Genomic DNA, 13,757 nt, shown 5'->3' with positions numbered 1-13,757 from the left:
GCACAACACGACATGAAGCTCACCTGCCAAGGCCATGCCATTTTATTCTCCAGGCATAGGTCAGCACGAGGCACGACCCACTTCCATCTCTATAATCTACGATATAATTGTCCCCTTGTAATAAGGAGTTGCTCCGTATATAAGTCATCACGGTTAGTATCCCGTTATACATAAGACGGTTTTATAGTAGAATTAACAAATGGAGTAAAAAACCCCTATCCAAAATCTATCCACTTTTCCCCCATAATCTATGATAAGCTCATAACAAAGTTTAACTACCCTGAGGCTCTTCTCACTTCTCAGCCTCTCAATTCCTCCAAACTATATTCATTCATCCCAAAAATTTGGAGCAAACCCACAAAATTTTGAGCAAAACCCAGTTAAGAAACAATGATCACAACTTCAATTTCTGACAAAATTCTACATGTTCCAATTTTGTTGAATTCACCATTTTCAGCTAATAAAGCTACTTCTTCTATCCTTGTTGCTTCATTTTCTCCTCCCAATTTCAAAATTTTGTCTAATTATTCCAGAAATTTGACTTCTTTTGGTGCTGTTTCTAAGCTTCCTGGTTATGTAAGTGACCTCCTTCTTTGATACTCTTCTTTTTTGCTCTAATTATTGAATTATTGGGGGAAAAATCCCATTTTCTAGAGTGAATTCTAGTGGCGGAGCCAGGAATTGAACTCAGCGGGGGTGAATGGGTAGTGACATAAGGGAAACTTGAAAAAAGTTCGGAAATTTTAACTAAAAACTTTGAAATTTTCATCGAGCGCTCCTGTTAGCCCTCCCTCCCTGAGCTCTGCCACTTGATACCCACATAATATTGTGTGGGATGATGTAATTTTGTTACCCAATTGAATTATGTGATCTGTTTGGTGATTTTTTATGCTTTAAGTTAGATAAATAATTATGTAATTTTATAGAGGAGTGAAAAAATCAGTGTTTAGGGTTAGTTTTGTATGTATTGTTTTACTGTTTTGTTTTAAATTCTTTGTGAGAAGTATTTTAAGCAAAGGTAAACAAATGATTGGGACGGAGGGAGTAGTGGATAATGGTATGTGTTTGAAAGGATTGTGCTGCAAAAGAAGTTGGGTTAGAGATGATTTAGTGGTTTGAGTTTCGGATAGGTAAGGGAAGAAAACTAGGTTGATGTTTTAGTGTTGGATCGACCTATCTCATCCTTTCGGATGAGCAAGGAAGCGAGTGGCTATCAACTCACCTTGATGAAGTAGGAAATGAATGAGCCAATTTGTTTATAAAGGTAGTAGCTTTACGGCCTCGTGAAAGCTATGATCAATTGATCATAGCTTACATTCTTAGAGAAAGTATCATTCTTACATCTGCAATGAAAGAAGAAAATTTCCGGAGATATGGAAGGATTAAAGCCGAACTCATGGTTGTTGGATAAGGTCTATAACTCTATATGACTTTTTTCTTCTCACTAAGATAAGTGAAAGGGAGCTTATTCACTGAAATGGAGGGGGTACTTATTCAGTAGTTTATGCAATGTCCGACCTGGTACAAACGAACAAATATGGAACACATTCAAAATTGGGAAGGAGCTTTGAAATAGGATTGATCACTTTATGTGATTAATATCCGCTAGCTATACTTTCAATGCATATTAGAGGAACTGTGCCTCAGAAAGTGTTTTCAGTGTTAATATCAGACTGTGTTTATCGGTATTTCATGGACCTTGATGATCATTTAATGTTTTGAAAGTTTATGAGAGATGTAGACACTGAATTTGGAATCCTACCTACTCTCCAACATCTGCGGAACTGAGAATTATGTCGATGTAACATGATCATGATTTCCCTTTATGTTTTCGGGTAAATTAGAACTGCTCAGTAGTCAGTAGATGAATTGTAATGGATATCCAATTGTTGACATGCTCATTGGATGTGGTATGGATCTGTTAATGACTCGCGTAAAATAGATTTCTGCTCCTTAACACTTCATTGTTTGCACTGGTCTTATGGTTTCTAATTTGCTAACATTGTTGATGAAGGCAGAATTTCGGAAGGGCCTTGACACTGCGGCCAGTTGTATCACTTGATAGGGATGGTAACATTTTTATTCTCTTGTATGATATCTTGCACCCCAATGATTTCGGTCACAGTGTATCACCCTAGTCCATTTACCTTTTGTTATTGTCGTGAAGTCACGATACTTTTTCCTTGGACGGGTTTTGGCTTTGTAGAAGATCACTTCATATTTATTTTATTTGTTGCAGAGCTCTCAAAGAAATACATCTCTTTGAAAGATATCGAAAATGTGAAGTTATTACGTGGTGTTACTGCCATCTCTTCTGCCATAATCCCTTGGCTATCTTCTTCACAAGCGGCTTATTCTAGCACCGACATCAAAATAAATCCCGTGTATGAGGTTGGGGAGTTGTTTGAATTAGGCATTCAGTTATCTTATGTGCTTTTGCTATTGGCTTTGCTTGGAGCTGGAACCTTTTTTGTCCTCCGACAAGTGCTTGTTCGTAGAGAACTCGACCTTTCTGCTAAAGAACTACAGGTAACCGTTCTCATACCAAACACAAGAACATCAGACAACTAAAAACGACACATGTTAGCCTGCCTCAAACCATTTTGAGACTAAGGTGTCGTTCCTGTTGTATTCTACGACATTGAGCTTGTTAGTTATCTGTATACCGTTTCAGGAGCAAGTAAGGAGTGGTGATGCTAATGCAACCGAGTTATTTGAACTTGGTGCCGTGATGCTGAGAAGGAAGTTTTACCCTGCTTCAACTAAATACTTGCAACAGGCTATCGAGAAATGGGATGGAGACGACCAGGATCTTGCCCAGGTCTGTTTATTCCTGAATCCTGATTGTTTGAGCAGATAACCTCTCACATTGTATTAATGTGAGTTCGTCTTTCAAGAGATTAATGAAACAATTATGTTTTCCATAAGCAGGTTCATAATGCACTAGGAGTTAGTTACGTGCGTGATGGAAAGCTCGAGAAGGGTATCAGTCAGTTTGAGAAAGCCGTGAAGCTTCAACCAGGGTATGTTACTGCTTGGAACAACCTCGGTGATGCATACGAAGAGAAGAAAGATCTCAATTCCGCTCTCAGGTGTTTCGAGGAAGTACTTCTCTTTGATCCCAACAATAGGGTCGCTCGTCCTAGAATCGATGATTTGAGGAAGCGTGTTAACATGTACAAAGGCATTCCTGTCAAAAAGGAGCGGTGATACATTCCGATGGTGTTCTCGCTTGTCGACATTCAAGAAAAATTACGTAAATTTTGACAACTGATATCGTAATTCGCAAGTAGTATGAGGACTAGTGTTGAATTTTTTAAGAAGGCATGAATTGAGTATTTTCAGTAAATGTGTAAACCTCGCCGATGTCTTATGGATCCATAATTATTCGCGTAGAAATATTACAAACTAATCGAAACAAGACGATACTATAACTTCCCGTCATCTAAACGGATGCCTCATCGGAGTCTTGGATCCGCATGGCATCAAGGTACGACTTTCCATCAAGAGTACGAGTGAAAAAACCCTTCCAGTAATCCGCCATTGTGATTCTTCTAAACTTTCCCGGAGTACCTGGTCCTGTTAATTCGGTCATAGGCCCAATCTCGTTGGTAAGGGACGGGGAATAGAATGAACCGATTGATAGCCTCTCCTTGCTCACATTCACCATCGCCCGGTGCAGCACACTTTTGTATGTCCCATTGCTCAATATCTACATACCAGAAAAGTGATTGCTAAAAGACCCTGTTTTACGATAAATTTGTGTAAAGAATGTTGACGAGAGAAGTATTTACCTCTAAGATATCACCAACGTTAACCACAAAGGCATTGGGGACGGGTTTTACAAGAAACCATTCACCGTCTTTCATGATTTGGAGGCCATCCATATCGTTAAGCTGGAGGAGGATGGTTAAAGCGACTGCGTCTGAATGAGCCGTTAAACCGACAACCGTGTGAGGCTCTGGACATGGTGGATAGTAATTCATTCTCATCATTTGTTGACCTTCTCCAAATACTTCTCTTAGACTACCAATTCCTAGTGTTTTTCCCAAGCATTCTAGAATTTTAATCCCGAGTTTTCTCGTCTCGTCTGAGAAATCTTCCAATGCATCACTGCATGTAAAGTTATAGAAAATGAGATAGCGCCAACAGGTGATACCCAATCTCATTACCACCCTCTCACATGTAATTTGTAGGGGACCACTAAAATAATGGGCCTACTGAGGAGCATGTAAACAGAGAGCAAAATGCGAGAAGTAGGACTAACCTAAAAGGAGGATGTAGGTTCGGAAATAAGTGAGGTCGACGTTCGTGTTTCGGAAAGGTAGTGAGAAAGAACATATCAGCCCAATCAAGCTTTTGGTCCTCTGAAAGAACAAAGGCTTGCCCATATCCCTCTATTTCATTAGGTCCTTGCCAAAACTTTTTCTTCTCTTCAATTGACAAATTGAAGAATTCTTGGATCTCTATTTTCAACTTCTCAACTAAGGATAACTTCACTCCATGGTTTATCAACTGCAAAATTTCACCTTTTATATTGAGTTAACCGAATAACACATTAAGTCTTCTAAGAGACACTTTTACACTACCTCCAATTTTCTATGTTGTTCCCTTTTTTTTCGGTGGTGTTCATTCATGGACGAATTTTACTCTTTTATGAGGTGAACTACCGTTATACCCTTGTCATTTAACAAAAATTACAAAACATTTAACAAAAATTACAAGAAAACAAAATCTCATTGAAGACGGACACTATCCGTTACAAGCTGAAGACGAATAGTACCCTCTCACAATATGCAAGTGGAACTATCCATGGGGTGGTCCATTCTCCCAACTTGCCCTCCCACTTACCTTATTGTGAGGAGGGCACTATCCGTCTTTAGCTTGTGACGGATAGTGCCCGTCACACGCAAGATCAACGGCAAGAATTAAGAGAATCAATTTAGACCATATAATATACATGACCCCACATAATTGTTTTTTGACCACACAAACTTATCCAAAAAAAGGAACAACATAGGAAATTGGAGGGAGTGATAATTTTATTGTTAAATCACTGGCAGAGCCAAGATTTGCAGTTAGAGGGTTGAAAAAATTCATCAAGGGAAAACGAGTAAATATTATAAATGAAACTCGAAGAAAGATCAAAAATTAACTAAATTTTTTGAATTTTCATATTCCAGTGGGGGTGAACGTCCTACTAACACCCCCCTCCCCACAGCGCACATTAGTAAGTAAATTATACATCTGATGTACTACCACCAGTTTTATAATTTCTGAACATTATAATAAAGTTTTTGAGTTTTGTTTTAAAAATTATGAGTTTTACTATAAAAATTTTGAGTTCATTCACTTACACATTAAGCTCAAAAAAGTATAATTAAACTCAAAAACATTACATATAAGCTTAATTAAATTTGAGTTTTGACAGAAAAATAATTAGAATCTAATTTATAAACTTTAATAAGCTTAGAAAAAATACACATATACTCAAAAATAAATAAAATTTAAGGTAATAAGCTCAGAAAAATACACATATGTTTGAAAAATAAATAAAATCTGACTGGTACATCCAACGTTATATGATCTTTTTTCTCTAACCCACACCACCACTATGGTAAATTATTTAAAATAGGATTAATATATATGTATGGCATGTCTCTCAAAATCATTTGTAACTATATTGTAATAGTATTCCGTTTGTCTCAGTCATTTGTTTATCTCTTATATTTTTTTTATGAGGAGTAATTTAAATAATTGTAAACAAATAGCTGAGATGTAGCTACAAAGAGAGTACAAGTAGTCTAGGGGTGTAAACGAGCCGAGTTGAGCTTGAGCTCGGCTCGAATTTTTTAGCTCAAGCTCGGGCTCGGCTCAAAGCTCGTCGAGCCTAAAAAATTGAGGCTCGAGTTCGAATCGAGCTAGTTTTATCATTATCTATTTTCACTTTCTCACCTTTTAAATCTAATTAAATATAAATATTTTTGAAACAACCAAATTATAAAATACTAAAAAATATTATATCATAATATACTTATATAAATGTCTAAATAACATATAATTTGAAATAAACATAATGCTACAACATAAAGATTATACAAAAAAAATTATAAACAAGCCCAAACGAGCTTCCGAGCCGAGCTTTACTGATCTCGGGCTCGGCTCGTATTTAGCCAAGCTCGGCTCGAGCTCGAGCTCGTTTTGACCGAGCACGAGCCGAGCTTTGACCGAGCCGATTCCGAGGGCTCAACGAACCGGCTCATATCATTGACAACCCTAAGTACAACTCAAGGAGGTCTAACCTGGAAAAAGCCCCAGTCTTGGCATGCTAAGTGCAATTTCATCAACTCTACACCATCTCCACTTAATAAACCCTCCATATCAATAATAGGCACTTGAAGATCATTGTTATCGTCTCCAGTTGACGATATTAGAGCGTCCACATCATCGCGGATGTATCTATCCGGAACTGTGACCAACTTACTTCCTTTGGCTAGCTCTTGAACACTTGGTACTATGATTGATTTACCTAGTACTGTCGCTTCCATCTTTTGAACTCGAGACCTTTTAAAATGAAAATATAGACTATATATATTTTTTGAGAGATTTAATAAGTGAGAAACAAATATTCGAATATATATAGTAAGCTTGTTGCATACATAATAATGTAATATTGTTATATAGTTGGCCACGTTTTACAAGTTAATTGTGTGTATGGATGATACTCCGCGTACGTGTTCGTCAATTTCTAAGTTAGGTTGCAGAGTTTACCCTACCAATAAAAAGTGAAAGGTCCTATGTGAAGAAATGTTGAATTTAACATCATACAAATAGTGGCCGGGTTAAGATTTAAATTTAGGGGTGAAGAGTTTTAGGGAGGAGTAAATTGATAATAATATAATTTGTTATGGGGATGAGCGCCCTTACTAGCCCCCCTAATTCCACACCACAGCCTACAAGACCGTGCTGTAGAATAACACAAATTCTCATTTGTAATGGGCATATCTGTCACAAGCTTGCGACAGGTCTAATACTACGTATCCATGTGGATAGGAAAGACAAAAGCAGAGTGCTTAGGGAGTAACAATCTGTTTTATTTTATCTACCTACATGGATAATATACTTGACATGTCGCAAGCTTGTGACGGATATGCTTATTACAAAGGAGACTTGCTGAGTTAGTGGAACAACAAAGGAGGTTGATATTTATAGTCGATATAGGAATGGAAAACATCACTGTTGGTAAGAGTCACTATATAAATATGTTTAGAGAGTAGATGGTTGGTTATATTGCGTTATGAATTATGATGTCCACTAAGGAAGGTATAAATCAAGAGAAATTCTTGCGTCCTCTCGGAGGATGTCCTCCCTACACTCAAAGGAGGATTTTATAATATTTAATTCTCATATTATTGCTCCTTCTTTGTGTGTAGGGAGGACGTCCTCCGAAAGGACGCAAGAATTTCTCATAAATCAATGTGGGGGTTATATGATTCATGCTAACTCACTCCAAATCTCTCCATTATATACCCCGTATATAAAACCACCAAAAGACATACACCGGCGGTTTTTAAATAAAACCATCACACCACTTTTCACGTCGGTTGTAAATTAAATTGCCACAAAAGCCTTATAGCAGCGGCTTTTAAATAAAACTGCCACAAATAGTTTCTTTTATCGCGTCGATTCTTAATTAAAACCGACACCAATAATTTTTTAACTACTTTTTATATCGTTTTCTATTAGAACTGCTGCTATAACAGCGTCACGGTAGACTTTTCTCTACTAGTAGTATATAAAAGTGCACATGAAGTTTAAAAAGAATAACAAAATCATTTTAACTGTGTCTTACTATAGTCAAAAGTTTGTGTCTGCATTCACAATACTTAATTGTTAATTACATAGATGGGATGTGAGTATGTGACGTCAATGCGTTCTACGTTTTAAATTTTAGAATAAGACTGTTCTATAGTTGAGATCATAGTAAATGGCTATAAAAAATGTGACAAGATTTTCTTACTATAGTCAAAAGTTTGTGTTTGCATTCACAATACTTAATTACATAAGATGGGATGTGTCATGTGAGTATGTGACGTCAATGCGTTCTACGCTTTAAATTTTAGAATAAGGTTGTTTTATAGTTGAGATGATTTTTTTTTTGTCCTGATTTTCGCAGTACACATTTTACTCAATACCGTACACTATTGATAATTTTACCCGGTTACCCTTCTCATTTTCCACATTCATTTTCCCTCTCTAACCTCTAATATTTTCTCTCTAATATCAAAATATCAATCATATCAATTTATCTCAATATTTTCTCAAATCTCATATCTCAAATTTAAGTGGTTGATGTTGACATCGGGATAGGGTAGAATGGTAGATACCGACCGTTGGTGGTTAGTCGGGAGAGAAGGAGATGCGCTAATACATGTGTCGGGAGAGGGGAAATGCGCCGGTGGTGATGACGTGGTGGTGGTACGTCGATATCATGACCTGGGTATGGTGATGGCAGGTACGATGTACTACATTGAGTATTTGGTTTGTTTTGGAGTAGTACGCTGGATTGATTATTTGCAGTATAATTTTTGTTTGTAGTAGTACAATGTACTACATTGAATATTTTGTTTGTTTGCATTGATTGTTTGTAGTAGTATTTTTGCTTGTAGTAGTACACTGTAAATCTGTAATGGTAGCAAATTGAGTAAATGTTTAACTTTCGCAAATTGATAATGATTGATAAAATCAGATCTTTAATTAAGTTACACCATAAACCCTAATTAAAAAAGAAACTAAATTATAAAAAATATTCAAATTAATAAGTATTATAAGATAAAGTGAAAATCTCCCCTACTACTAAGAGAATAAAATTCTCTTAGTATTTTCCCGCCAAGTGATCCCTATTTTAATGGGTCTGCTTTATGGATTGAAAACACCACAATCACATTTTATGTTGAGCCCACTATTTAAAAATAATATTTGACTTTTCTAATTAACAATCCTATATGAAAACAAATTGATTTTCCATTGATTGCCAGATCTATTACTAACATTCTAACGTATAACCAAAAAAATTCTGACGTTGATAATTAACAATCCTATATGGAAACAAATGGATTTCCCTTTGATTTGGCAGATCTCATTACTAACAATTCTAACGTTAGAAACAAATTGATTTTCCTTTGATTTTTAAATCGTCACTTTAAACGCGTAGTATATTATTTCTACCGTTTTTTTATAATGATAATAGTCTTTTTAATTATAATTTACATCTAACTTAATTTCATAAATTAGTTCCCCTTAATGATTTAACATTATAGTATTATTATTAATAGTTTGAACAAGACTAACTTAGTTTCAACTATACTTTTACAGTAATAAACTTTATTTTTTTCCTCCTTGCTAATATTATATCTACTATATTATAACATTAACTTAAAAGTATCATATATTTTATGTCAAAAACAATTTTATTGAATTCTTCTCTTTATAAACCTAATCTTAAAAATGCCGTGTTGTAGCACGGGTCCTATACTAGTTGTTAATAACCACCTAGTATATTTACAATATTTTACAAACTACCACCATGTATTTCATTTATTACAAAACTAGTATTTCACAATATTTTACAAACTACCACAATTTTATTTTACAAACTACCACTGTAATACCCCGTATTTTATATAATCGAGTAAACGGATATTATTATATATTAATTATTATGTATTTTATATTACTAATTGTGTCGGGATAATAGTTGAGTCGAGTTATTTGTTTAGTCGTGTTGATATCGTAAGACCGAGTTACTCGTAAACTTGTTGGGACGGGTTTAACTGAACGATAGCTTACCCATTTACCAATCACGTTACCCATGACCCATTTACCATCTAACTTGATCTTTACCCTAATTTTTAACCTAGTCTTACCCTAACCATACACACGCCTCCCTTCTTCACGCCTCCCTCCTTCACCAACACCAAAACTTCAGATTTCACGCATAGAGAGGGAGAGAGAATGGCCGTGAGTAGTGACCACGCAGCAAGGAAGAGCTAGGGAAGCTTGTCGACGTTCATAGGCGGCTATAGGTGGCCGTTATGGTGGCGGAAAGGTAAGGTAAGCGATTAACTCCCTTCCTCTGTTTCGTTTTTCGACGAGGTTTTGTTGAAGGTTGTACGTGTCTTGGTGAGGTTCTTTGGTGGTTGTTGATGGGGTATTTGGGTAGTGGGGTATGTGACGAGTATAGTGGTGGTGGTTAGGGTGGTTTTGGGTGGTGGAAATGGCGGCGGGAGGGGTTGTCGACGGGGGTAGACACGGGGGGGTTTGGTTACGGTTTTGAAAGGGCGAGTTTTAGAGGGGTAAGGTTTGGGTGGCACCACCGTGGACTAGGGGAGGTCGAAACGGTGGTGCTTTGTGGTGTCTGTGTGCGTGGGTTGGCGGCGAGTTGACCGGTGGTTGTTTGGGCGGTGTTTAATTAATGGTTACGGTGGTGGCGGGTGGAGAACGAGGGTGTTGGTGATGCGTGGTGGTGAACCAGGCCAAATGGCGGCCTTGGTTTGAACCGCCGGCGGCATCGACCCGATGGGGGGTGGCCGTTGGTGGTTGGGTTGAAGTGGGGACCACGGCTGGTGGTTGACACGGCCTCGTGGTGGCCTGTGGTGGCGGGTGAGCGCGTGGGAAGGGGGTTGTGTGGATGACGGGCTGTTTTGGTTTTTGAAGCGGGTTTTCGTAATTCAATCGTTATATTTCGTAATGGGTCATATTATTAATTAATTAATTAATCCCCGAGTCTTCTAAATAATTTATTTGAGTTAATTCCCGAGTACATTAAAATAAGTAGAGGCGGGTTTGAGTCGGGATTGTTGAGTTGTTCAATGTTTGATTCGGATTCTTTTAATCTTATAATTCATTTAATTATCATATTAATTATCCAATTTAATTTCCGAGTCAGTTAAATAATTCAAGTCGGGTTTTGAATCGGGTTTGTTGAAATAGAAAATTACTATATCGGGAAAGTTTCCATTTTTAGGAACTTCTATCATTAATAACCCTCTATCTTGGGAACGGGAATAGTGAAGTAATTGTTATCATTATTTATCTTTCAGAGAGCGATTTCGTGATGAAATATTATTGGGCATCTGTCCATTGGACTGCTTAACTGCTTAATTGGATTTGCTGGCACTTGAGGTAGGGAAATACACTTGTCTTATTATCGTCATTGTTGAATTGTGTTGACTTGATTCCTGGTTGTTGATTTACGTTATCATTTATATTCGGAAAGGTGATTGACCGATTTGATCGTATTGAGTATGATATCACAACATCGGGTAACTGGCATGACTTTATGATTTATCAGTTCAGTGAATTATATACATATTGCATTGCATTAATTACTGTTGAGCATTTCATATGCATTGGAGTTGGAGGATGATGTGGTGGTGATGATGTGGTGGTGACGATGTTGAGATACGATGTGATGTTGTGATAAGGCCCAGGCGGGTTCTGCAGGACTTGCCCTGGTGTCCTCAAATTTGAGCGGATCGACTTCGGTCGATATTTATAGTCTACCGGGATCGGTATGGTGGGCGTTCGGGGTATGAGATGTTGTGATGAGTTGAGATGGGGATGGAGGTGGCGGAGTATCATGCATATCATATTTTATTGTTTATTGTTTTCCCTACTCAACCTCGTGATTGACCACGTGTATTCGTGAACACCGTGATGAACCGTTTTATGGGAGCGATCTTGACGGGTTTAAGAGATAGGACGGGAGCTGGATGGGCGTGAGACACTGGATCAGACGACTTAGTAACTAGATCATCATCTAGAAGACTTCACTTTTATTTACGTCAGTTCTTGTAATTTAATTTGAAAAGAGAATTTGTAATAATTAAGTTAAAATATTATATAAATTGCCTTGGAGTTTAAATTGTTATTCACTACCTCGGGAAACCGAGATGGTAACAGTCCGGTTTATTAGGGAATGTCTCGCTAAAGGCTCCTTCATAAACCGGGGTGTTACAACCACCTACATTAGAGTGTATATATACCAACTGACACCGTATTTCACTTCCGAACATGTTTATACTTATTTTCCGACTCGATTACTAACTAAACTAACAATTACCTTGATTAACCCTCCAAATAATACCCCAAAACAATTTATCTCTCTTATCAAAACAAAATCACCCAGCACCCCAACTTACGGTTGAAAATCAAAACCCCAAATGAAGAACATCCCCCATCATTATCATCAATTTCTAGCCTTAATTGCTGCTACATCATCACTAAGCAATCCCATCATCAAGTGTATCATCAAATATACTTCTTCCGTACCAGACCAAAGGTAACACTTACTATAAACGGACGTACCACACCAAAGGTAACATTACTTATTTGGCCCACAACATTACCAAGTTATCCTTATACCCATTTGATATTTACACAAAATGTCATTACATACCCCACCTACCAACCCACAATTAAACCCACAATTACATATCCCAACTATTTTTTCCCTCTTTACCCTTACTTTTTCCATTTTTTCTTAAATACTCCAATTTTCCCTACGTTACCTTTGGTGTGGTACGGAGGGAGTAGGTATGTGTCTTTTTCATTCTAGAAGGTACCAAAATTTTCAACTTTGATCTTTCTTAATTCTGGGTTAATAAAAACCATAATTTTAGTTAAATTAGGAATTTTTATGATTAAATTATTGGTTTTTGTTATTTATGTTTCAATTGTCATTGTTTGCTTCATTGTGTATTTAAGGTTTGACTTTTTTTTATTTACTTAGCTTTCGTCTTTGACCTTAGTTGAAACTTTTGTTTCAGACAAATATTCATATGAGGGGATAAGACCGTGGTGCTTAGGGTGGATGATCAGCGGAATGCAGACTTGATGGAACTGATATTACTATCTTCGATTTATAGTACATGCAACTCTTAAGCAAAATATTACCAGGGGCATATCAAGAAACAAGCTCTGGATGTTAATACAAGGGTAGAGATACGTATATCCGACTTGTCTGTCCTACCAATTCAAAGAGCACTTGAGACAATGGGGGTTATGTTTTTGCTGTTGATGTAGCAGAGAACTCCACCCTTTTTTGGTGTTTTGCTGTTGATGTAGCAAAGATGATGGAGGGTAGAGATGAAGGATGTTCATAATTTGGTGTTTTGATTTTTAATCAGGATAAGTTGATTTGGGTACTGAGTGATTTTGTTTCGATAAGAGATAAAATTGTTTTTGGGTATTATTTAGAGGGTTAATTAAGGTAATTGTTAGTTTAGTTAGTAACCGAGTCGGAAAATAAGTAAAAACATGTTCGGAAGTGAAATACGGTGTGAGTTGGGATATATACACTCTAATATAAGTGGTATTTTGTAATAAATGAAATACAAGGTGGTAGTTTGTAAAATACCGTAAATAATGGGTGGTTATTAATAATTTTCACTAAGATAAACTAATTAATTACATGTTCGTTACTTATTCTTCATAATAGAAGAATTTTAATGTGCTTGAAGATGGTTAAGGTTTCAATATTAGAGAAAAGGGAGAGAGAATTAGGTTTAATGTTTTTTTTTAGTGAAGAGTAAACAAATGAAAAATTTGGTGCAAAAAGTACTGTATCAAGTAAAAAACGTACTGCGAAAATAAATTACGTTTTTTTTTTATTAGTTAAACATCTATTTTCTACTAATTAACGAAAAATTCATGTAGTACCCTGAATTTTGCCATTTTGTACGTGGTATCCAACT

At 36.7% G+C, this 13,757-nt stretch overlaps 2 protein-coding genes across 3 annotated transcripts; one reads left to right on the top strand and one right to left on the bottom strand.

The window, feature by feature from the left end:
* The first annotated feature begins 239 nt into the window (after positions 1-239).
* LOC141596203 (tetratricopeptide repeat domain-containing protein PYG7, chloroplastic) lies at positions 240-3,418 on the top strand. 2 transcript variants are annotated; one of them, XM_074416306.1, is made up of 5 exons: positions 240-576; positions 2,019-2,070; positions 2,240-2,529; positions 2,675-2,821; positions 2,932-3,418. In XM_074416306.1, the coding sequence occupies exons 1-5, from the start codon at positions 391-393 to the stop codon at positions 3,208-3,210; spliced, it is 954 nt and encodes a 317-aa protein (XP_074272407.1). In that variant the 5' UTR covers positions 240-390; the 3' UTR covers positions 3,211-3,418. The 2 variants fall into 2 exon arrangements, with proteins under 2 accessions (XP_074272407.1, XP_074272408.1); XM_074416307.1 differs by having other exon boundaries at positions 244-576; positions 2,015-2,070.
* LOC141596202 (protein SRG1-like) lies at positions 3,279-6,787 on the bottom strand. Its single transcript, XM_074416304.1, has 4 exons — positions 6,303-6,787; positions 4,268-4,515; positions 3,795-4,113; positions 3,279-3,712 (listed from the first exon to the last, which is right to left on the bottom strand). Exons 1-4 carry the CDS (start codon positions 6,546-6,548, stop codon positions 3,446-3,448), a joined length of 1,080 nt encoding a protein of 359 aa, XP_074272405.1. The 5' UTR covers positions 6,549-6,787; the 3' UTR covers positions 3,279-3,445.
* Between the last annotated feature and the right edge of the window lie 6,970 nt (positions 6,788-13,757).

The sequence above is a fragment of the Silene latifolia genome, chromosome 8 (genome assembly GCF_048544455.1).
Source record: "Silene latifolia isolate original U9 population chromosome 8, ASM4854445v1, whole genome shotgun sequence".
Taxonomy (NCBI): Eukaryota; Viridiplantae; Streptophyta; class Magnoliopsida; order Caryophyllales; family Caryophyllaceae; genus Silene; species Silene latifolia.
This window is presented reverse-complemented; position numbering and strand designations above follow the sequence as displayed.

Coding starts and splice junctions, on each gene's coding strand:
- LOC141596203 (XM_074416306.1), top strand. CDS start 391: ATGATCACAACTTCAATTTCTGACAAAATTCTACATGTTCCAATTTTG. Junction 577..2,018: donor TTTCTAAGCTTCCTGGTTAT/GTAAGTGACCTC, acceptor TGATGAAGGCAG/AATTTCGGAAGGGCCTTGAC. Junction 2,822..2,931: donor ACGACCAGGATCTTGCCCAG/GTCTGTTTATTC, acceptor TTCCATAAGCAG/GTTCATAATGCACTAGGAGT.
- LOC141596202 (XM_074416304.1), bottom strand. CDS start 6,548: ATGGAAGCGACAGTACTAGGTAAATCAATCATAGTACCAAGTGTTCAA. Junction 4,516..6,302: donor AAGACTGGGGCTTTTTCCAG/GTTAGACCTCCT, acceptor GAAATTTTGCAG/TTGATAAACCATGGAGTGAA. Junction 4,114..4,267: donor AACCTACATCCTCCTTTTAG/GTTAGTCCTACT, acceptor CTTTACATGCAG/TGATGCATTGGAAGATTTCT.